The 25,750-nt window shown below is 40.9% G+C and overlaps 1 protein-coding gene across 1 annotated transcript in view; it reads left to right on the top strand.

The window, feature by feature from the left end:
- LOC145337572 (butyrophilin subfamily 1 member A1-like) overlaps nucleotides 1-24,921 on the top strand; it is a 30,836-nt gene extending 5,915 nt beyond the window's left edge. The window contains exons 3-9 of the mRNA XM_080182365.1: nucleotides 1,193-1,543; nucleotides 3,133-3,417; nucleotides 7,195-7,314; nucleotides 7,742-7,774; nucleotides 16,213-16,239; nucleotides 17,347-17,373; nucleotides 21,398-24,921. Coding sequence (XP_080038491.1) covers nucleotides 1,193-1,543; nucleotides 3,133-3,417; nucleotides 7,195-7,314; nucleotides 7,742-7,774; nucleotides 16,213-16,239; nucleotides 17,347-17,373; nucleotides 21,398-21,921 — 1,367 coding nt within the window. The 3' untranslated portion in view covers nucleotides 21,922-24,921. The remainder of the gene's footprint in view (nucleotides 1-1,192; nucleotides 1,544-3,132; nucleotides 3,418-7,194; nucleotides 7,315-7,741; nucleotides 7,775-16,212; nucleotides 16,240-17,346; nucleotides 17,374-21,397) is intronic.
- The last annotated feature ends 829 nt before the right edge of the window (nucleotides 24,922-25,750 follow it).

Below are 25,750 nucleotides of genomic sequence, written 5' to 3'. Positions count from 1 at the left end.
TATTCGGGGGCCTATAGACGACACCCATCTTTCGCCTCTAGAATTGAGCCCATTAGTATCAAAAGACTATCGACGTAGACATAGTCCAGTCATTTAAATGCCTGTACAGATTGCAGAATTTCAACTGCAAATCTCTATAGTTTTTGCAAATTCCATTTTGTAATTCTTCCATGGACTGCTGCTTTCATTTTCAAAACCGACCAAAGATTACCCAGGCTTCATACGCTTCCAATAATTTGCCCTTTTTGTAAATCTTATCCAAACATTGTAACAGAAGATCAAGATAGGGGGTATTTTCAGAGGATGATCTGGATCAAGAAGAGGGATTGGATCTTCTGTTACAATGTTTGGATAAGATTTACAAAAAGGGCAAATTATTGGAAGAGTATGAAGCCTGGGTAAGCTTTGGTCAGTTTTTTTGGGTGGGAATGATTATGCTATTGCCAACATTGCTTCTTTTGGGGTTTGGAAATAACCCAGGGTCACATTTCAACTTCAGCTTCCCATCACTGATATGGTTCAGAGTCAGGAAAAAAATGATGGATAGTCAAAACTTGCAATTTTGCACCATTCTTCTGCCATTCTGTAACTTAAATTGTCAGCAATAGTACACATGCTTTTGTCAGAGGATGGAGACAAAAGGCTTCACGTACAGCAGCCACTAAGCTTAAGGCTCATCCTCTGTGACCATTGTAACTCACAATAATTGGTTGTGGTGTAAGAATCATTCCAGACTAGTCAGCGGGTTTAAGCTATTTTATTGTAAACCCCTTTCTCAGAGTTGCTGGCCTGCAAGGAGCTCAACTACAAAGCAGCTAGTACAGGATTGAACCCCCAACTTTGGCATTATTAACACCACACTCTATCCATCTAATTCAACCGGTCAGCTTCAATGTTGAAGCTGTCTCTATTTATAACACAATCAGTGTTTCTTTATTTCCAAGATAATACAATCAGTGTCACAGGTTGTACTGGCAATTCTCTTAACAAGGTCATTACCTAACTCCCATTCGTGGTGCATTGACATTTTCTTCCAGTTGCTAGATAGAAGATTGATTTAATTTTAATTTTCTGTTCATATTAAGCAGCTTTGTTTATAGTTGTTTGAGAATGATGGGAATGGCAATTTTTAAAAGTTTAATATTTAAGCTATTGGGAGTTGAATTAATTTAATTGGACCATAATTCCACAGGTAAATTCACAGTTAATGGGCCAAGTCATCCTATTATAGCTGTTGTGGGCAAAGATGTTCTGCTGGAATGTTTGCTTAAGCCAGAAATACCTGTCATCGGCAACATGGTGGTGCGATGGTTTAAATCAGGCATTGGTTCAGCAGTACACGTGTACAGAAATGGAGAAGATGACACTTCTGCTCAGGATCATGGTTACAGAGGAAGGACTGAACTGTTTAAAGATGAATTGACCAAAGGAAACATTTCTCTACGAATAAAGAACACAAGGGTGCACGATGAAGGGAAATACATATGTTCAGTTGATGGTGAAACAGATTTTGAAGAAACTACAGTTGAGCTGAAAGTTGGAGGTCAGTGAACACAACTACTTACAAACTAATACTATTGAGAAAATAACATGGCTTATTTCACTGTTTTGGGTCAAAATTCAAGTGCTTTGTTTCGAAACAAAAAATACTCTTGTTGAATCAGTCTGGGCTGAACGTATTTTCTTAATGAAATTTACCAGTGCACAAATATTAGAAGAGGAAGGGAAGATTTTTGTTTCAACATCACTTCCTCTTCTAATATTTGTGTACTGTACATTTCATTAAGAAAATATGTTCAGTCCAGATTAATTCAAAAGGACACAGGTAAGACATGTTGTAATGAAGCATTTTCAGATCGCCTGGGGAAATGAGGAAACAGACCTTGTGTTTAACTAATTCAAGTCAAATCAGTCTACAGACTGAGTCATCAAAGTGTCCTTTTGTCAAATTAGAGCTGTTTGACCCTAATTCTGAGGATTGGGCTCAATATGTTGAGTGTCTACAATATCTTTTTTTCAGGCAAACAAAATGGAGGATGGAGAAGAGAAAGGTCATACTGTTTACAGTCTGCCTACTCCAAACCTATAATTTAATCAGGAGCTTGGTTGGAAAGGCACCTCATCTGGCAACTGAATGAGTGGTGGTTTGACATGAGAGTGATTATCACTGGGCTAAATATCCACAGCATCAGGCAATGCCACTGCACCTTTTGGATCCCCACAGTCCTGAAGGAAGTGTTTAATGTTTCCCACACAGCTCAAAGAGATAAAATCAGCTGGATCCTGCAATTAGCGTACTGTACTCACCTGATCACACACTTTTGTGTGGTTTCTTACTGCTTTACTCCATTTTTAGAGATATCGGCCTTTCAGAAGCTATTGAAAAGTCACGTGTTATTTTGATTTCCCAGTGAAATGATGGTTCACCCATTGAACCTGCATGCCCTGAATGTTAGCATCGAGGCAGTGTACTTCTTTACTAGGTGCTCACCCATTTCACTATCATTGATGGTAGAAAATGTGTGCTCCTTTATATCATAAAAATTAAAATGGCTCATGTGGATCTAATGGTCTTAACTGCACAAATCCTGGTCTTGATGAACATATATCATTATTGGAAAGATTGTGGGACCTGTTTAAGATGATCACATTGGGGGATCAATCACCATCTTGATTCATGCTCTTTTATGTAACTGGAGGCTCAACAAGTTGGAGCAATGAGTTTAGAATCAGTTGTTTTTACATTTTGAGTGCTTTTTCTCATGCATTCTACTTTCTGGGTGTACACTGTTGTCACAAAAATGGTCTCTGTAGTAATTCAGCCAGATGCCAGTTTCCCGTCAACACAGACCCTTTATTGTGTACCAAAGAGAAGGGCCACACTGTCTATACATCGGGATCTACAATGTCGGTTTGAGCTGAGCAGCAGGTTTGTAAGCCTTTGCTGCCTGTGTCTCATTGGGGAATGTCCGCTAATTCAATAAGAAAGCTCATACGCCACAAAGCCCACGAAGAAATCTATCAATGATCCTTCGTAGCTATTACAGCAGTCTCATTACATCACTCAATAATGATAGAATAATATTTTCCATTGGTTAGAGATTGTTAACAAATATGAATTAATCATTGTAGGTCTGGGACGTGAGCAGTGGATTCAGATAGAGGGGTATCATAAAAATGGAATTCGGCTCGTGTGTGAATCTAATGGATGGTTCCCTAAGCCAGAGCTAATGTGGACTGGTGGAGATGGACAGAAACTCACAGCACAACCTCAAATAAAGTACCAAGACGACTCAGAAGGCCTTGTAACTGTCCAGAGCAATGTTGCTGTAACAAAAGATTCATCAACCAGATTCAGGTGCCTCATACAGAACAAACTGTTGAAAAAAGAACAAGAAGCAACTATCCAGATATCAGGTCTGTAAATGATAAAATACAGTCAATTAAAGGGTATAGTGATTGATATACAATTTCAAAAATTCCTTAAATCAAACTGGGATTAAGATATTCTGTTAAAGTTAATTTGAGAGCGTTAACCTTGATGATTAATATATTTTCAATTTGGTATCATGTGAGAAAGCCGGGGAAGAATAGTCTAATTTGTGTGATCAATTAAAAGTTAAATTTATTAACTTAAAAGAAAAACACACAAGGAATATAATGCACAACAACAGTACACTCAAGTATACTGTTGGCTACATATGTACAGTATTATGTGAAGTTACCCCTTTGCTCCCAACTATTTACACTTTCTGAACCCTGAGACACTGCTTTTTTTCCCCAAACATCCAATATGATATAACACTGTGAGATTAATCCAAAAGATAATTACCACCCACAAGTTATTTGTCCATGTTTGTGAAAACTATCTTCAGTCTCAGCAAAATCTCTTAGTCTCTTCTGCTTGAGTTTTGAGATTTTAACCAGCAATAACTTTTTGTGGGGGGTTGTTTTCTGCAGCTGGCTCTGGTTGTGATGGTAGTTGCTTCTACTGTTTCTTTCTCCAGTTATTGTGCTATGGACATATTGTACTTTTTCTTTGGTGCCCATCCAGAGGACCTGGAATGAAAATTCCCTTATCTCTCCACTTGGAAGTTGCCTCTTCTGTACCCCAGTGTTTCTCCTGGTCACTTAGTTAAACATTTGTCTTTCTGGTATTCTAATTCACATCTCAAAGTCCCTTCAGACAGTGGCCCTTATCATTTCCCCCTTTTTGTTTTATTTCATTCTATCCCAGTTGTTAACAAAACTATTTCCAGTGGTGCCTAGATGTCTAGCCCACTGAAGCCAGTACTATGCAAGTTGGGGGATTGTTAGGGCCAAAGATAGAAATTACTTTTCCACAATTGAAGTAATGTTGTTTGCTTTCTTGTGAATTTTTCTTGAGTAACTCGATCTTCTGGCGATTATAATTTTAATCAGCTGTTACATTTGGGTATTATGAGACCATAAGTCATAGCAGCAGAAGTAGGCCATTTGGCCCATCGAGTCTGCTCTAACATTCAAGGAAATCATGACTGATCTGATGTGATAATCCTCAACTCCGCTTTGTCACGTTATCCCCATAATCCTCGATTTTCTTACTGATTAAAAATTTGTCCATCTCAGCCTTGAACATACTGAAAGACCCAGCTTCTGCAGCCTTCCGTGGGAAAGAATCCACAGATTCACTACCCTCTGAGAGAAGAAATTCCTCCGAATCTCTATCTTAAATGGGTGACCCATTACTCTGAGATTATGTCCTTTGGTCCTAGACTCTCCCACAAGGGAAACAACTTCTCTGCATCTACCCTGTCAAGGCCCCTGAGAATCCTATACATCTCAATAAGGTCACCTGGTTTTAGTTCTTCAGTCCAGCAACAGATTAAATATTCATCATGTTCCTTTATTCTCCTCAAAGGAGATATTTAGGTGCACTTAGGGAAGAACAGTATGGAGATAACGCAAAGGGAGATTGAAGAATTGTCCAGTTTAAAACAAAAACTACTCTAGGTGCTAGTTGCTCAGACAGTTGAGGAGAAGCAGGTTAGACACATCAACATATTGCACAACACGTGGTGTAAGAGGAAAGCTTTCAGATATTTAGCACATTAGAATGAATTCAAAAACTCTGGTGGAAGCTGCACTGATATTCTGAGTTCTCCTAGCATAACACAGTGCTCAAAGGTTTAAGTTAACTAAAAGAGAGAGAGGGAAACCTTAGGGTTTGTCTAAGATTATCAATGCAATGAACTGTTCGGAATTTGGAAGTTAATAAGGTTAACAGTTTAATCTCCAGATCTCAGTAACATTCTACCATTCCTTCTAGGAATGAGCAGGAACCAGCTGCTGGCCTGTGGAAAATGGCCAGTCAGTTGCTGCCTACCAACTTGTAGGTACATATGGGGATTTGGGTGGCAGGTGGGGTATTCAGGCCAAAACTTTCCTTATGGGACGTGAAGAGCACTGCAGCTTCTCCTGGACCAGGTTAAATTCCAACATGCAGACGCTACAGCAATGGATGAAATGAATACAGCTCGACAATTACCAGGCAGGAGTGTTCTCTTCCTGTCGGAGAACATTTCAGCGGTCATGGGCATTCAGCCTCTGATCTTCAGCTAAGCGTTCTCTAAGGCGGCCTTCATGACACACGACAATGCAGAATCGCTGAGCAGAAACTAATAGCCAAGCTCCGGATACATGAGGACGGCCTCAACCACAACCTTGGGTTCATGTCACACTATATGTAAACTTCACGACCTGCCTGGACTTGCAGAATCTCACTAACTGTCCTGGCTGGAGACAATACACATTTCTTTAACCTGTGCTTAACCCTCTCTCCAGTCACATTGTCCAAACCTTTAAGACTTCTTTACCTGTCTAAATTTGCATTCCAACCATTATCTTGTAAATTGAGTTTGTGTCTATATATACCCTGTTTGTGAACACAATTCCTCACTCACCTGAAGGAGCAACACTTCGAAAGCTTGTGCTACCAAATAAACCTGTTGAACTTAAGAACATAAGAACATAAGAAATAGGAGCAGGAGTAGGCCATCTGGCCCTTCGAGCCTGCCCCGCCATTCAACAAGATCATGGCTGATCTGCCGCTGCTCAGTTCCACTTTCCCGCCCTCTCCCCATAACCCTTAATCCCCTCTCTTATCAAGAACCCATCAACCCGCTTCTTAAAAATATTTAGCGAGGCAGCCTCCACCACTTCAATGGGCAGAGAATTCCAGAGATTCACCACCCTTTGAGTGAAGAAGTTCCTCCTCAACTCCGTTCTAAACCGCCCCCCCTTTATCTTGAGTCTGTGCCCCCTAGTCCCACTGTCCTTTCTGAGCGGGAAGAGTCTCTCCACCTCTATCCTATCCATCCCATTCATCATCTTATACGTCTCAATGAGATCTCCCCTCATTCTTCTAAACTCTAACGAGTACAAGCCTAGTTTATTCAGCCTCTCCTCATAGCTCAACCCCCTCAACTCCGGTATCAGCCTAGTAAACCTCCTCTGCACTCCCTCCAAGGCCAAAATATCCTTGCGCAGGTGCGGCGCCCAAAACTGCACACAGTACTCCAGCTGCGGCCTCACCAATGCCCTATACAGCTGCAGCAAGACCTCCCTACTTTTATATTCAATCCCCCTCGCTATGAAGGCCAGCATCCCATTCGCCTTCCTGACCACCTGCTGCACCTGCAGGCTGGGTTTTTGCGACTCATGCACAAGGACCCCGAGGTCCCTCTGCACCGTCGCCTGCTGCAGTTTTTCGCCACTTTATCCTGGTTTTCAACTTTATCCTGGTGTTGTGAGACTTCTTACTGTGTTTATCCCAATCCAAAGCTGATATCTCCACATCATGGCTTCTCCTGGCCTCAGAAAAATAAGTAAATATGTTACCTTTCAGAATCTTTTCACATCCTAGTCCTTGATATTCTGACTCAATTCAGTTTGGCTTTCTGAGTTAAAATTACAGTGTGGGCCCAATAACACAATTCACTTATTTAAATAAGTCAATTTTGGGAGTGTGGATTACCTGTGCATTGAGAAGACTGTGCAAAAGCCAGATCAGTGGAATGTCCACTCGACTGATAGAAACTGTAGCATAACTTGGGCTTTAAACATTTAACTTTGGTAAAATTAGGCATTCTATAACAATGATTGTTTTGAAATATGTTGAATGTAATGTCTAATTCATTGATATTTGCTTTGCAGATGTTTTCTTCCCAACTGTCTCAGGCTGGCTGGTGTTTTTATCTGTGATCCTCTGTCTTCTAATAATAAGTTTTACCGCTGGAATCGTTTGGATTGCGAAAAAATACAGATATATCAAAGGTACGATCTCAGTCTCGGTGACAATGCTGGATACAGATCGGAATTTAACATTTGTAAACAGAACCAGTTTTTAGTCTTAAATTCAAAAGACCAGTTTGTGTTCCTCCATATCTTTTAATAATTCAACTGTTACAGCTTTGGTCTTGGGTGGAGGGGAAAGGGGCCGCTGTTCTACTTAAGTCAGTGACATACACAAATGATCACGCTATTTTAATGCTTTTCTTAAACACTACATGTGCTGTAGCACAGTCTATTATTTAAACACTTAAGATATTGAAGTGGACAAATGGTATTCTGGAGAAAATACTAATATAGGTTTTCCTCAAATAAATAAATATTATTTGTTCGTGTTACTAAGCAAAAGCTTATCTGATTAACTAACCATTGTTTGATATTAACAGCGACTTATATTTATCGTATCTTTCAGGTCTTGAACATGACAAATCTATCAAACAATTCGGTAAGGTTTTAACATTAAAATATCTGCAATACAGCAAAAGATGTTGGGCTTGGGAATTTAGATGTAAAGAGGATACAGCTATACTATTAAATGATGACTATTAAACTGACTCTGTAAATATTAGTTTGTACGTAATTCATCAAACTGTACCTTTTGCTTAACTTTCCAGTGTTTGATATAAATATATAGCTACAAAAAAGCTTAGAAATAAGTTTTAAACATAGAATAATAACTTCTATTAGTTAACATGTTTCAAAAAAATCTCTCTCGTATTTAAAAAGTAGCATATGTGGTTACAATTATGTACCTTGTTTCCACTTTCTACTGCTGTGCCAATGGCACAGTTCTAGTTCCCATGTAGCTAATACTTTTAACCATTTTACAATATTTATTGTTGAGAAAAGCATGGGTGTTAGGGAACTTGGGGAAATAAATAATGATGTCTTGAGGAGTGTACATATACAGAAGAGGAGGTGCTGGAAGTCTCAAAGTGCATCAAGGTAGATAAATTCCCAGGACCTGATGAAGTGTATCCCAGGACATTGTGGGAGGCTAGGGAGGAAATTGTGGGTCCCCTAGCAGAGATATTTGAATCATCGATAGCCACAGGTGAGGTGCCTGAAGATTGGAGAGTGGAAAATGTTGTGCCTTTATTTAAAAAGGGCTGCAGGGAAAAGCCTGGGAAATACAGGCTGGTGAGCCTCGCATCTGTGGTGGGTAAGTTGTTGGAAGGTATTTTGAGAGAAAGGATCTACAGGCATTTAGAGACACATGGACTGATTAGGGACAGTCGGCATGGCTTTGTGAGTGGAAAATCATGTCTCACAAATTTGATTGAGCTTTTTGAAGGGGATAAGAAAGAAGGCAGATAAGGGCAGTGCAGTTGATGTTGTCTACATGGACTTCAGCAAGGCCTTTCACAAAGTACCACATGGTAGGTTGTTGCATAAAGTTAAATCTCATGGGATCCAGGATGAGGTATCTAAACGGATACAAAATTGGTTCGATAACAGAAGCCAGAGGGTGGTTGTGGAGGGTTGTTTTTCAAACTGGAGGCCTGTGACCAGCAGTGTGCCTCAGGGATCAGTGCTGGGTCCACTGTTATTTGTCATTTATATTAATGATTTGGATGAGAATATAGGAGTCATAGTTAGTAATTTTGTAGATGACTTCAAGATTGGTGGCATAGTGGACAGTGAAGAAAATTATCTCGGATTGCAACGGGATCTTGATCAATTGGGCCAGTGGGCTGACAAATGGCAGATGGAGTTTAATTTAGATAAATGCGAGGTGATGCATTTTCATTGATTTGAACCAGAGCAGAGCTTACTCAGTTAATGGTAGAGCACTGGGGAGAGTTACAGAACAAAGAGATCTAGGGGTACATGTTCATAGCTCCTTGAAAGTGGAGTCACAAGTGGACAGAGTGGTGAAGAAGGCATTTAGCATGCTTGGTTTCATTGGTCAGAACATTGAATACAGGAGTTGGGATGTCTTGTTGAAGTTGTACAAGACATTGGTAAGGCCACACTTGGAATACTGTGTACTGTTCTGGTCACCCTATTATAGAAAGGATATTATTAAACTGGAAAGAGTGCAGAAAAGATTCACCAGGATGCTACCGGGACTTGATGGTTTGAGTTATAAGGAGAGGCTGGATAGACTGGGACTTTTTTCTCTGGAGTGTAGGAGGCTGGGGGGTGATCTTATAGAGGTCTATAAAATAATGAGGAGTATAGATCAGCTGGATAGTCAATATCTTTTCTCAAAGGTAGGGGAGTCTAAAACTAGAGGGCATAGGTTTAAGGTGAGAGAGGAGAGATAGAAAAGTATCCAGAGGGGCAATTTTTTTCACAGAGGGTGGTGAGTGCCTGGAACAAACTGCCAGAGGTAGTAATAGAGGTGGGTACAATTTTGTCTTTTAAAAAGTATTTAGATAGTTACATGGGTATGATGGATATAGAGGGATGTGGGCCAAATGTGGGCAATTGGGACTAGCTTTGGGGTTTAAAAAAAAGGGCAACATGGACAACTTGGGCCGAAGGACTGTTTCCATGCTGTAAACCTCTATGACTTTAATTTACTTGGATATAATTTGTCCAGTATTGTGATATATTACCAATCACATCCGCTAGAAATTATATTGATTAGCAGTTCATGTAAAGGCTGCAGGGAGAAGAGAATTTTATATATCAAGTCAAATTAAGGATAAGGCTTCTCCACAGTGTCACCCAAGTTTTTTGATAAAACTTTATCAATTACATTTACCTTAAAGCTATAAGAACTGTTCACTAGTTTTCTCCAAAATAATTTTTGGTAATTAGCTACTAGATAAGCTAAAGATTACATTTGAATGTGGTCCCTAAATTGGTAGATTTTTCTAATAAGCTAATCAAGAAAAAGTATTACATTTGCTAGTGAACAACTTAGTCCTCTCCATCTCCATATCAGGACCAGTCTCCTTCCAATGGTAAAGTGTAGGCTCACTGAAATATGATAGAGTAGAATACTGTTGAGGGAGTCTTCTAGAGTTCTGAATATAGACTCTGGATTCCATGAGGTTTCATGACTTTGGGACAAACAAGGACGAAAATACTTCCCGCTGATCACTACCTACCACTTCCTCAACTTATGAATCAGTGCCCATCCATTATGTAACAGTACTAACAAGCACTCGGAGAAGCATTAAGGGTGGATTGCTAATTATAACACTGACTAAGCTAGCTGAATCCTAAAGGGCAAATCCACCAGACTGCCTTGTATCGGCTGGTGAGGGAACATATGTGAAGAAGCAACCAACTCAATATTGTTTTCACCAACCAATGTGTTGTGACACATCTGTGATAAAATTAGTAAGCATAACTATTTCAGTGTTCTTATGAAAGCAAAGTCTCATTTACATACCCTTTACCTTGTAGTACGGCATTGTTATAATTCAGGTCAGAAACTCCAAAGTGTTTTATGGAGCCCACCTGGATCGTAAGTTTTACATTTTGGATTTGGTTAAGATAAGCATGATATGTTTCACCTTGGGTATGATTCAAATGACCCACTGGGAGCTTTTATCAAACAAAGTTTATTTAAGAATTTAGTTAACATGTATGGAAAGAAAGTTAGCAATAACTTTTATCAATGACAAAGAAAAGTAAAACAATCACGATAATGTACAACTCTTAACAAATATATTTAAAATGTTCCAATCAAACAAAAAACCCCTTTCCACAGGTTTAACACAGCAAGGACTAATGCTTATGTGACACTGGAACTGAGTTCTTTGGATGAATACTGAGTTCTTTTGAGGCACACACACAAAAGCTTGGAGTCAGAGCAGTTTCCCAGAATACCAGGGAAGGACTCTGGTCAAGCCACCAACTACTCCAGGAGACCTTGCTTTCAGCTAACCAACAAAATTTCCAAAACCAGGGAGCAAGAGAAACGCTTCTTTTCAGTTTGATGCAGCCAAACAGAAAATGAAACCTTAAACTCACTACAAAGGAAAGAAAAACTGTTCAAAACACATGACCTTCCTCCTAACAAAGCAGCGTCACAAAAGATCCCAAAGAAATCCCGTTTAAACCACTGAATTAGCAATAAAGGGACTTCTCCAGCCAACTCGGCAATGATGATGTAAGCTGAGGCTGTGAGAACATAATTTTAAAAAAAAATTTGAAGTGCCTTAATGTACAGTAGCACCATCATGGCATGTAGAGCAGGATAAGAAAGGTTTAGCAGATCCATCTGGGCTTAGATGAAGTGGGTGGTAGCTTAACAGTTGTCTGACATAACCCAATACTCTAAGTTTGGTACATACCTCACTCCTTCATCGCTATTAAACTGGCTGACAAATATTCATTGTAGAGATAAACCAAGTGCAGGAGCAGGTGTATGGCACCAACAACACAGGGATGCATGCATCCATTATAAGCGGTAAAGCAGCACGTTGCAGACAGAACAATCTACCTGAAATCAACGGATCAGAGGAATGCTGTGTAGCCCTACAAAATCTAGCCAAAAATGGTGGTGCAGAGCATTCACACAATAACTAAGGAAAAAACCATCCAAAACCATGGTGGAGCCAACAAGTGAGTGATTTTCATCTGATTCAACCTTATATCAGTCAATCATTCGAGTGGACAATTTCACTCAGTATTTCCCTGAAACCATCGGCATCACAGATCCAGCTTCAGCCATTTGGTTTACTACTTGTAACTTTTGAGAAATTCCTCAATATTTCCTATGTCCCTACTGCCACCTTCTCCTCCCCCTGAACAAGACTCCAACTGCTTGGTCCCTTTAATCAAGATACCAATTCAAGAGATGACATCAGGGCAGTGTTTGACTAAGTATGACTTCATGTAACTTGAGCAAAATTGGAGCCGATCAGATTCAAGTGGGAAAATTCTCCATTGGAGAGTTGGAATCATACCTAACACCAAAGAGAATGGTTTGAGCTGTTGGAGGTCAATCATCTCAGTCTCAGGACTTTCCAACAAGAAGCCCTGTTCAGCCCAACCATCTTCAGCAGCTTCCCTCCATTAGAAAGTCATGGGGATGATTGCACAATGTTCAATACCATTCATAACTCCTCAGATGTAGAAGCAGTCCGTGTCCCTGTGCAGCGACACCTGGACCACATTCAGCTTTAGGCTGACAAGTGGCAAGTAACATTGTTGCCATGTCAGTGCCAGGCAATCACCATCTCCAACCAGAGACAATCTTACCATCTCCACTTGACGTTCAATAGCTTTACCGTTGCTGAATTCCCCAGTATCGGCATCGTAGATTACAAACTGAACTAGACAAGGCATATCAATACTGAAACTACAAGAGCAGGTACGAGTCTGGGTATTCTGCAATAGATAACTCACTTCCAGCTTCCCCAAAGTCTGTCCAACATGGACAAGACAAGTGTGATTGAATACTCTCCACTTGCCTGCCCGAGTGTAGCTCCAACAACATTCAAGAAGCTCAAACGACCTGCTTGATTATCACTCTATTCACCACCTTAAACTTTCATTCCCTCTTCCACCAATGTAGCAGTGTGTACCATTTATAAAAAATGTACTGCAGCAACTCACAAGGACTCCTTCAACAGCCTCTTCCAAACACGTGACTTCCCTCACTTGGAAAGTCAAGGCAGCAAAAGGAGAACATCACTATCTGATTCACTCATCCTGACCAGGAAATATATTACCATTCCTTCACTGTTGTTTGGTCAAAATCCTGGAACTCTCTTATCAGCACTGTGGATGTACCTACACCATGTGGACTGTAATGGGTTAAGAAGGCAGCCCACCACCACCACCTCAAAGGAAATTGGGGATGGGAGATAAATGCTCATCTTACTAATGACACCTATATCCCATGAACCAATAAGAGAATATAAATTTTAAACACTGCCCATTTCTTATGCTATTCCTATTACCTTTATTCCTATGTGGGATCTACTTACTCATTTGCAGGCACAGTGCATGATCTCACTGGGTATGTCAGTCTCTTGTTCCCCAGCTCAATCCTGCTGGAAACCCTGAGGAAATGTGCTATTTTCTAAGTAACTGTGAGCGACTGAAAGTGTCAAATGCAACCGATAGCTGAAGGGAGTTAGAGCAAGGATTTTATCATTCTAACAGGGATGAGAATCAATGAAGTAAAAATATCTAAAGCAACAATATCCAATTGTTAGAATAAAATGTGTAGGGTGAACAGAGTTCTTGCTGTAAGTATGTGAAAAACTTAAAAGTAATATTCCAGAGAAGTGCAGCAAGTCATATTTAAATTCAGCATTCAGAACCCTGAACTCATATGACTTTCCAAAAATATAAACTGATTAAGGCACATTATTTACTCTTTCCACCTTTTATAAAATCCCTACAGTGCAGAAGGAGGTCATTCAGCCCATCAAGTCTGCACTGACCACAATCCCATCCAGGCCTTAACCCTGTAATTCCACTTATTAACCCTGCTAATCCCTCTGATGCTAAGAGGGAAAACTGGAGCACCCAGAGGAAACCCACACAGACACAGGGAGAATGTGCAAACTCTCCACAGACAGTGACCCAAGCCAGGGATTGAACCTGGGTCCCTGGCACTGTGCGGCAGCAGTGCTAACCACTGTGCCACCCCAATCAATATTAAAGAAGTAAAATATTGACTTTTTATAAATTTATTTAATAGATTGTAATTAAAATTAAAGTGACAAAAACTGGGACGAGCCGATCATTGTCTGATTGTAGGATGCGGAGATCAGAAGGATTAGATGTGAAAATGAAAGCTTTTCGTACACTTCTCTAACCACATGCAATCACTATCAATCTCAAAACAGATTGAACTAGTGAAATAATCTATTTACCTTCCCTCACTGGAGACTTTATAGGCAGGGAGTGACTGTAAAACCTCTTGGATAGCCTTGCCATTTGGTCCTTCCTGTGCTGAACTCTGTCTTGAACCAGCAATACCTGGGCAGGCTGACTTGTCCTTGTATTAGTCCCAGTGCTGTGATGGCAGCTTCAACTGCTGCAGGGATTAGAGAACAACCATATTAGCTGCAGCTTCCTGTGCTTTCATTGGTTGTGGACCTTACTCACAAAGTTGGCATTTGTTGTCCATCCCTAATTGGCCTTGACCTGAGTGACTCGTTAGAGCATTTCAGAGGACAGTTAAGCGACAACCATAATGCTGTGAGCCTGGAGTCACATATAGGCCAGATTAGGTATGAACGGCAGATTTCCTTCCCTAAAGGCACATTAATGAGCCAGTTTCTATAATAACCGATGGTTTCAGAGTCACCATTTCTAAAACTAGCTTTATATTCCAGATTTATTAATTCTCAGTGAGGGACAGAAGTCCTGCCTCCAGCCAATTAATATTTGTCAGAATATGAAATGCCTGTGGGGCAGGTAGATTCAGCGGGGATGTGTTCTCCAATGAACACATTGGAAACCCACACCATCTGAAACATTTTGGGTCATTTCTCACAACTACTTTTCTTGTAAATTTCCACTGGGAATATCAAATTAGTGGCAATAATTTCCCTCGATTAGTTCTGCGTGTAAAGTCTTTTCCCTAAGTTTCATGGAGCCTTTAGAAGATGGGTTGGGTGGTGGGAAGGCATTGGGCAGTGTTGCCTGATGTCTTCCCGCTGCCATGCCATTTTACCAGTGGCAGGTAAAGTAAGATGGTTTATACACCTATCACAATTCTGGGAGGCCTTGGCTCACAAGGAACTTGTTGGTAGCAGCACTGCCTGTCCTCACTAGGACCTGCCTGACTGGCCCATCGATCCCATTTATCTGGTTGCGGGGATGCATGTCTATGAAGCATCCTCTTCCTCCAAGTGCAGTCCTGCTTATCCACTGCTTCTGATGGTGCTGCTGATGTTCAGATTGAGCTGGCAGCTCTTAGGACTGGTTGCTGTACTTCATTGGACTGCTGTCTGTAAAATGCAGCCTCTGACTTTGTTGCTGACTGAAGTGGGGCTTTATCCCCTGCTTTCAACCCTGAGAGCAATCCCCTGCTGTTTCTGAAAAATCCCAGCTATTGCCCAATATAGTATTGAGCCGTTCGGAGCCCGAGGGCTTGGTTAGATTCTTAATCTGTACCTCATCAGCTGAAATTGTGGGAGGAAAAGGGAGAGGAATGAATCAATCAGGGTTCATACCATGAATTTTATTCATTGAAACCTGATGTCCTCGGAGATTGAATGACCTGATACTTATTGTCTAAGTTGAAACATTGAGAATAACCAGTTGAGCAAAACCCAGTAATATACAGCATCTCAGAATATACAAGGAGAAAAGCACGGATACACTTGAAAGAGAAAACCATCTTGTAAATAGGTTTTATAATTACTTGAAAGTATATCAGTGGTTTATTTTAACTTTGTATATGAGGGTTACGTGAATTCATAATGTCTTTCACAACTTCAGAATAACCCAGGGTATTATTTTCTAAAGTGCACGCACTGCTGTAATGTGAGAAATGTAATAATTTGTGTACAGCAATGCTTTACAAACAGCAGTGAGATTCATGAGCAAAAATATGCCAGTGTTATGTCAAGGGATAAATGATCACCAACACACTAGTCACCTTCCCCACTGCTTTTCTCAGAATATAGCCATGGGTCCTTTAATGTCCACCTGACAGGCCTCGGTTTAATATCTCACCCAAAAGATGGTGTCTCTGAAAATGTGGCACTCCCTCAGCACTGCATTGCACTGCACTGGGAGTATCAGCTTGGATTCTTGCTCAATGCTTTGGAATAGGACCCACAGCCTCTGATTTGGAGATGGGAGAGATGCAACTGAACCAAGGTGTTTACCTACGTGTGAAATTTCAACGCTCAAGCTGCTTCAAATACAGAGAGCCTGTCAATACTTTAATGTTTGTGACAATCGGATTAGGAAAACATATTTATTGTTTTTCTCTTTTTATTTTTTTAGATGAGTGGAAAACTCTTATTGAATCAGGTAACATGATCTTTTACATAAACAGCTGCTGTTTATTAATACACTGAGCAGGTTCCAGCATTAGCTGTATTCACCAATGCATCTGCTGCAATAAAAACACATATAATCTGATGAGAAATAGAGGGACAAATTTTTACTGGGGTTGCGGTTTGGATCAGAGGCGGGCAGGCCCAGAATTTGGCACTGCCAGCCAGCATGGCAGTTCTCTGCCATGGCCCTGGTCCCGAGCCATTCTCAGAGGCCAGATTGGCTGCCCACCATCAATAAACAACTAGCCAATTATTGGCAAATTGATTTCATTGAGGACCCTTTTGAGGCCTCAGTCCTGTGCCAACTGTAATGTGGGAACTGCACATTGACCTGGAGCAAGTCAATGTGGAATTGGGCAGTTGTTATATATTTAAGTAGTTACATGATTTCTCTAAGAGCAGGTCACATGATTTTGATGGTGATGTAATTGGGATGTTTCAGAGATTCCTACTTTGGTTTTCAGTTTGTACTCTGTACAGGCAAGAGGTCTTGGAATAAAACTGTTGTAAATTTGAATCTACGTGTGCAAACCACATCTTTTTCTTTCTGTGTAAAACGGACAACCCCTAACACAGTTAGGATATTACAACGGTGCAGCCTATCCTTCACATCCTGTGAAGACGCCCCATGCACTCATCATGTTGCCAGGCACCAGGTGTGATGTCAGTCTACTTGTCTCATCCCCTTTCTTGTCCCCACACAGCAGCAGGACATACAACGCATCTGACCCAATTGTCATGAAATTTTGCAGCGACCTCAAAATTAGCTCATGACCCAGTATGGCAGAATTATGCTCCAAATTCCTCCTTTGTCTGCTCAGTTACCGGCAGGGTTGCTCCACCGGGGTCCCAGTCATTTTGAATCATACTATCACCGAAATTTTGCAGCACAGAAAAAAGCCACTTGGCCCATTTGTCAGGCTGAAAAGTGAGTTGCCCAGCCTGAGTGGTTTATACCTTCCAATTAACAGTCATCAGTTTAAAAACTATTTTCTGTGGAATCTGTGGTATTTTTTTCTGTGGAATTATTTGGGTGCTGATTTCTTCAGTTTAATTGGTTTATTATTTCTGGCTTCAGATTGGAAGAAGATTTCTGAGAGTAAAGGTAAGATTTTCTATTTATGACAATCAACATTTAAGTCACTTTGACTACAACTCATCTTCTCCCTTGGTCATACTCACCATAACAGCGTAATTGTGTTTGCAGTAACCCCCACCCCCGCTAACCTCCTCTCCTAACACTCCAGCTTCAGTTTGGATATTCAAGGTAATTTGTTGGGTTCATCTTGCTGGCTGAGTCTCAAACACCAGCATTTAAACAACCCACAATTTTCCATCTGTCAATTGGAATGGATGGCAAATTGAGGGCTGTGTGCTTGCAAACATTCAGTGTGCTTAGGTGGGTTGCAAACAAATCCATTTCTCTAATATGCAGAAAGCATAGTTTTCTTTCTTAAAACCAAGGTCAACCACATCAGCCTCTGCCTCTTTCATCCTTTCCTCTCCCTGACAACTGCCCGTGTCTGTGTGGGTTTCCTTCAGATGTTCCGCTTTCCCCTCTCAGTCCAAAAGATGTGCAGATTAGTTTGATTGGCCATGCTACATTGCTCCTTAGTATCTCAAGAGATGTAGGGGACATGAGCAGGGTAAATAAGCCTGAGTAAGAGTCAATGCAGACTCAATGGGCCAAATGGCATCCTTCTGCACTGTAGAGGTTCTATACTTTGTGTACTTTGCTTTTCAACGTTCTTAGTAGATCTGCTTTCAATGGTGACAGTGATGATTTTAAAGGATACAAGTGGTATTTTCAAATTAATTTGTTACTGAATAATCATATTCTGAAAATGCAATTCAGCAACAATATGTTCCAGAATGAGAAAAATTATGCAGAATAGTCATTTTCCTGGAAAGGTAGAGCACCAGAAAAATAGCACCTCTGAATGATTCGATACCTTAATGTAAATGTACAGCTTTCGAGCATTCAATGGTGAGCAGGGGTGATCAAGAAGGGAGCCAAGTGAGAGGGGGTCATGTCAGCAGGTAGGAAGAGGTGGTGGGAGTGTAGCCTGGGGACACATCCGGTGATGAGAGGGCTGGTTATAAGAACGAGGGAGCAGATTTTGGGGTAGAGATGGTGAGAAAAGTGATGTAAACTAAATCTGCTGAGTGTGCAGTTATAGTGCGATTCCTGATGCGTACGCTAAATTTGCACTGAGGTGAATATGGAGGCTATTCAGATTAAGTTGCCTCAACACTCCCTAAACTGGGGTGAGCTTTTTCTAATGTTTTGAATCTTTTGGTTTTTCATGAGGTATTTTAGAGCTGTCAGTGGTGAGTTACCTGCCGGACCTGGGTACTATGACTTATTAATCTCCATCCAAATTACCATTCCCTTCCACGACCGTCCCTTAACCAACCTCCAGATATTCCTTTGAGAAACTAAAATCCATTGTACCTCAAAAATACCATTCCATCTTCCTTATCACTCCCTATTTATGATTCATATTAGTTTAAAAAAAATTGTTCCAGGAGATGTGGGTACCACTGACTGGGTCAGCATTTATTGCCCATCCTAAAATTCCCTTGAACGGAATTGTTAGGCTATTTCAGGGAGCATTTAAGAGTCAACTACATTGTTGTAGATCTGGAGTCACATGTAGGCCAGACCGGGTAAGGATGGCAGATTTCCTTCCCTAAAGGACATTAGTTCTTTTTCCCGACAATTGACCGATGGTTTCACGGTCACCATTAAAAATTTTAATTCCAGATTTGTTTTTTAATTTGAATTCAAATTCCACCATCTGCTGTGGAACCATGTCCCCAGAGTATTACCCTGGGTCAGTGGATTGCTACTCCAGTGACAATATCACTACACCATTGCCTCCTTTCATGAATGAACTGTGATATATTTCCAAGTCAGGAAGGTCTGTGACTTGGAGAAAACGTATAGTTTGTGGTGATCTCGTGTGCCTGCTGATCTTATACGTTGAGTCAGTATAAGTTGCAGATTTGGAAAGTTTGGGAAAGACCCTTAATGAACTGCTGCAGTGTATCTTGCAGATAGATAGTACACACTGTTACAACAGTTTAAGTTGGCCAATGGGGTCCCAATCAAATGAGTTATTTTGTCCTGGACAGTTTCAAGGTTCTTGAGCTTTGTTGGAGCTGCACTTATCTAGCCAAATGGAAAGTATTTCACCACACTCCTGACTTGTGCTTTGATGATGGGGAGTCAAGAGTTACAGAATTCCCAGTGTCTGAGCTGCCCTTGTGACAAAGTGTTTATATGATTTGTCCAGTTAACTTTCTCATGATGTCCAGAGCATTGATCGTGGGAGATTCAGCAATGGTATTACAGTTGAATATCAAGAGGAGGTCTGCATCTCTTTCTTGTTGGAGATTGTCATTTGTCTGGCATATTTATTACCTGCCACTTATCAGCCCAAGCATGTGGGCATGAATTGCTTCATTATATGAGGGGTTGGGAATGGAAATGAACTATTTGCAACAATTAGTGAATATCCCTAGTTTGACATAAGAACATAAAAAACCAGGAACAGGAGTAGGCCATCTGGCCCCTCAAGCCTACTCCGCCTTCAATAAGATTATGGCTGCTCTTTCTGTGGACTCAGCTCCACTTACCCGCCGCTCACCATAACCCTTAATTCCTTGTCTATCCAAAAATTTACCTATCCTTGCCTTAAAAACATTCCATTAGGTAGCCTCAACTGCTTCATTGGGCAGAGAATTCCACAGATTCATAACCCTTTGGGTGAAGAAGTTCCTCTTCAACACAGTCCTAAATCTGCTCCCCCTTATTTTGAGACTATGCCCCCTAGTTCTAGTTTCAGTGGAAACAGCCTTCCTGCTTCTACCTTATCTATTCCCTTCATAATTTTACGTTTCTATAAGATCCTCCCTCATTCTTCTAAATTCCAATGAGTATGGTCCCAGTTTACTCAGTCCCTCCTCAAGAACCAACCCTCTCAACTTCAGAATCAACCTGGTGAATCTCCTCTGCACCCCCTCCAGTGCCAGTATATCCCTTCCCAAGTAAGGAGACCAGAACTGTACACAGTACTCCAGGTGTGGCCTCACCAGCACCTTATAAGCTGCAACATAACCTCACTGTTTTTAAACTTCATCCTTCTAGCAATGAAGGACAAAATTCCATTTACCTTCTTAATAACCTGCTGCACCTGCAAATCAACTTCTTGTGATTCATGCACAAGGACACCCAGGTCCCTCTGCACAGCAGCATGCTGCAATTTTTTACTGCTTAAATAATAGTCCATTTTGCTATTATTCCTACCAAAGTGGATGACTTCACACTTACCAACATCGTATGCCATCTACCAGACCCTTGCCCAGTCACTTAAACTATCTAATCCCTCTGCGCACTTTGCTCTACAATTCATCTTAGTGTCATCTGTGAAGTTTATTATGGAAGGGTGGTCATTGAAGTAATTGGAGATGATTGGTCTGAGGTCAGTGAAGCAATTGAGGTAGTTGGGCTGAGATCAGTGAAGCAGTTGGAGATGGTTGGTCTGGGATCAGGTGAAGCAGTTGGGGATGGTTGGTCTGAGATCAGTGAAGCAGTTGGTGATGGTTGGTCTGAGATCAGTGAAGCAGTTGGGGATGGTTGGTCTGGGATCAGGTGAAGCAGTTGGGGATGGTTGGTCTGAGATCCCTGCCTTGGTGAACCTTGCAGTAATGACTGATCTCCAACAGCCTCTATCATCCTGCCATGATCATTACAACCCTCATCAACCTGAGCCTTGCTTTTTCCTTTCTTCATGAATGAAAATGTAATGGCCACTCATTTATCCACCACACCCCTTCTCTTTGGAACTCTCTCCCCAAATCTATCCACTCTGATGCTTTCCTCCATACTTTAAAATCTGTCCTAAATGGCTTCCTGTTGTTCCCTCTTCGCTGTCTTTCTGTAAGGTGCCTTCAAGCATTTTTATGTCAGGAATGCTATAAAGATGTAAATGGTTGTTCTCCCAGTTGTAATTATTGTTTCAATGTCTCTTGCTTCATTTAGTCTTAGACATTATTGTTAATTAGTTTAACCAAGCCTTACGGCCTATATTTAAATTCTGACTAATTCTCCCTTTTCATCCCAGCTGCTGTAAACCTGGATACAGGAACAGCAAATCCAAGGCTTGAGGTATCTAAGGATCTGAAGAACGTGAGATTGACCCAGACGGAGAGAAGTGTCGATGACAACGAAGAGAGGTTCACAGTCTGGGAATCTGTGCTGGGATCAGAGGGATTCACATCGGGCACACACTACTGGGAGATAGAGGTTGCGGGAAATCGGAACTGGACTCTGGGAGTGGCCGCATTGTCAGTGGACAGGAAAAGTGAAATCCAACTGATACCAGTGAATGGATTCTGGACCATTGGAAGGGAAAAGGATAAATTTCAGTCAAACTCTGCCACTAAATCTGACATCCGTGTCTATGAGATTCCGAAGAAAATTGGTATTTATCTGAATTATGATTCCAGAATAGTTTCATTTTATAATGCAAACACACAGTCCTACCTCTACACTTTCACTGGTTGTGAATTCACAGAGAAACTTTATCCTTTCTTAAATACAACGCATTGTAACAAATGGCTGAGAATCTGTCCAGTTCAACATTAAGACTCTTTAAGACTCTGATCTCAAGGCTTCTAAAAAATACTTCCCAGTATAGTAGTCAGTCAAAGAAAACTGTCAAATACATAAATATTCAAGTTAATCTTTCATTCTAAGATAAGATTTAAAATGATTAAGGGTGGTAGTGGGAATTTGTTGGAATCATAGGGAGTGGGATGTTTGATCTTGGGTTCGGACATAGCTCGGCACAACATTGACAGCTGAAGGGCCTGTACTGTGCTGTGCTGTTCTATGTTCATCCCAGTTATGCCCGCTGATTGTATGAACTTTAAACAACGTAATTTCAGCAGTCTACTCCATGTTTCCGTTCCATGTAAAATCAAAGTTGGTGACAGATTAAACATTCCAAATTTTTTTTAGATTCACATTGAGGAGGGGAGTTTTCACCCCATAGAAACCACTGATTGAACAGCAGGGGAAGTGTTGAATAATAGGTCAGTTACTGCAGCAAAACAAATAGGTACAGCCAATTTTAAAAGGGAAAGAAATCTATGAGATGTTTTACATTGACTTGATGAGCCAGGATTGTTAAACACGTAGCAGTGAGACAGATGGAAAGATGGAGAGTTCTGCCACATGCAGGCTTGCCCGAGCTTCTCATTCGGGAGGCCACATTTACATTTTTTCCTCACCCAAGAGGCTAATGAACCGATTTTGGAAAGATAACATTTCGCACAGCGATAAACTGTTTTTCTTTAAATTGACGTATTAAGAAAATTAAGAAGTTGCTGAGTGAATAATTAATAAAAATGACATTAGATGGGCATTGTCTACATGTCTGGCTCACTCAGACTCGGGCTGCTCACCCACTGTGAGGGGATGCATTTGTATATGTTAGTGTGGGGTGGTGAAAGTGAGTGGGAATCCTGAGACCGAGAGTAAGGCTCACACAGATTTCTCACTCACTGCCCCACATGCATAATCACTCTCAGTGCCGCATACATACACACGCACGCACACATTGCCACATATACACACTAACTTCCACATAGTCACCATGGCACCATGCCTCCCTAGGCCCATCATAAATTCTCTCCTCCTGGGTCCATTGCATCTTCACTTCCTGAAGAGTGACCCCGATCTGCTGACTTCCTGTCAGCCTCAAGGCCTGATGAGATTCAGTCCAACTACATCAGCTCATTTGCATGCCCTGGTCTGCTGTAGCTGCTCCATGTTGTACTTACCTGAAGCTCATTGCTCCCCACACTGAAACCGAAATTTAAAACATAACTATTAATGGACTGTGTGTTGCTCATCAAATCACAGGCTGGTTCTTCCCTGCAATAGCTGCTGGTGAGCCTATCATCAACGAAGGCACAGAGAAACCAGCCTGTTTTTGAAGATCAGGATGGCAGCCTTTTTCAAAAGTATTCATGAAGATTTCAACAGCTGAGTCCAATGAACCAAATGTTTCGGGGGCTGCAACCAGCAGTGGGGCAGTATGTTGGCACAGTGGTTAGCACTGACGCCTGACAGCGCCAGGGACCTAGGTTTGATTTCTGGCTTGGATGACTGGGTGGGGCCTGCACATTCTCCCCATGTCTGCATGGGTTTCCTTCCATGTCGAAAGTGTTGGTTAGGTGCATTGGCCATGCTAGATTCTCCCAAACAGCTGCCTGAGTGTGGCTCTTAGGGGATTTTCACAGTAACTTCATTGCTGTGTTAATGTACTTTTAAAACTTTTTTAAAAATATGGGCTAAAGTTTGGACAATCCTGCAATAGAAACTGTCAACTGTCACCAGTTTCAATGGGGATTTGATGGAAGATTTTGCATTTACTTTCCTGAACACTCTACCTCAGGGTTGTTCATTTTCAGGTGGCAATTAGGGGGGAAGTCCTCCCTACAATGTTTACAACTAGATTTATATAGTTGGTAAATCAAGGTACTCACCAGAGTTCATTAATGCACATGAAAAGTTCAGAAGAATGAGAAGTGACCTTCTCATGGGACTTGATAAGGTAGATGCTGAGAGGTTGTTTCTCCTCATGGGAGAGTCTAGGACCTGAGGGCAGAATCTCAGAGCAAGAGGTCACTGATCGAAGACAGTAATGAGGAGAAATTTCTTCTCTCAGGGTGAAATCTTTGGATTTCTTTACTGCAGAGGACTGTGGAGACTGGGTTGGTTAACTATGTCCAAGGCTGAGATAGGCAGATATTTAATTAGTAAGAGAATCAAGCGTTATGGGAATAAGGTGGGGTGAGGATAATCATATCAGTTCAGTCACAATCCCACTGAATAGTTGATCCAAATCAATGGATTGAATAGTCTAATTCTGCTCCTACTTTGTATGATCTATTAAATATATACAGATAATTCAGGAAGTAATTATCGATAAGGCTGCGCCTCTGCAGAGGAGATGGGAAGGGACATATTGTTTAGGGAGAAAACGAAAGTGAGACATTAAGATATTGTTTGGATTCAAGAGCAGCAGCAGCCCTCAGTACCTCACTTGTGCAGTCATAAATCAGAAACTAAATAATGAAGGGGATAATTCTAGACTCCTACTCCTGAGCTCAACTAACCCAACACAAACCCACACTGCCAACTTTGAGTTCAGTTAACTCAGCAGTGATGTTCCATGGCAGTAGTTTAGAAAAAGCATCTTCTTTGTTGCTCCATTAATATTCTGACATTTACTGGGAACTGCAACTGCACCAAATATTTTTAAAATTTCAATTATCCTTCTAAACCCTGATTGCCATTTACAATTTAGTGCCAAAATAAATGTTTTCAATCTTTCATATTTTCCTTTGCATTTCTTGTATTTGATTTTTTATATTTTTATTGCAAATTGTGTGTACATATCAATCATAGATACTTTTTTACTGTATAAAATAGAAAACTTTTACAATATATTTGTTCTCTATGAATTTGTAACTTGAATGTGTAAGTATTGTGTATTGCAAAGCAAAGCACCTGTATGATTAGTCACATGATGTGCTGTTTTTATCTCTCTTCCATGTTGACAATCTGACAATTCTCTTAAATGTGTTCAAAATCCACAATATGGCACCTTATTATCATTTGTCTTGTTAATACTACCAGTCATAACATTTAATAATAACAAGATAAAGGCTAGCGACGGGGGGGATTTTCAGATGGAGTTTCAACAAAAGCCCAGTTTTAAATACAACTGGTGACCATGGAGACTTTTCAGAAAGAGCTTAAACGAAAGCTCAGTTTTAGAAGGTAAAACTAGTGATATGCAAGTTAAAAGTGGCAAATGGATAGGTTTTTGATTTTTATTTTTCAATTGAGCTCTGACGTCAAAAATATCCTACACATTGACTTAAGTCATCAATGAGGTGAGAAAGCAGCATTAAATAAAAGTGAGTAGGCTGAAAGAAAATGTTTACTTATCATTTTGAAGCTGGCTAGACTTCCAGATGTGGTGACTTTGAGGAGGTTGAGCTATGAGGAGAGGCTGAATAAACTAGGCTTGTACTCGTTAGAGTTTAGAAGAATGAGGGGAGATCTCATTGAGACGTATAAGATGATGAATGGGATGGATAGGATAGAGGTGGAGAGACTCTTCCCGCTCAAAAAAGACAGTAGGACTAGGGGACACAGCCTCAAGATAAAGGGGGGGCGGTTTAGAAAGGAGTTGAGGAGGAACTTCTTCACTCAAAGGGTGGTGAATCTCTGGAATTCTCTGCCCGTTGAAGTGGTGGAGGCTGCCTCGCTAAATATTTTCAAGCAGCGGGTTGATGGGTTTTTGATAAGAGAGGGGATTAAGGGTTATGGGGAGAGGGCGGGAAAGTGGAACTGAGCCACGTCAGATCAGCCATGATCTTATTGAATGGCGGGGCAG

The sequence above is a fragment of the Carcharhinus amblyrhynchos genome, unplaced genomic scaffold (assembly GCF_965287045.1).
Source record: "Carcharhinus amblyrhynchos unplaced genomic scaffold, sCarAmb.v2.hapA scaffold_52, whole genome shotgun sequence".
Lineage (NCBI taxonomy): Eukaryota > Metazoa > Chordata > Chondrichthyes > Carcharhiniformes > Carcharhinidae > Carcharhinus > Carcharhinus amblyrhynchos.
The sequence above is the reverse complement of the archived record's forward strand: the minus strand, read 5'-3'. Positions and strand labels throughout refer to the sequence as shown.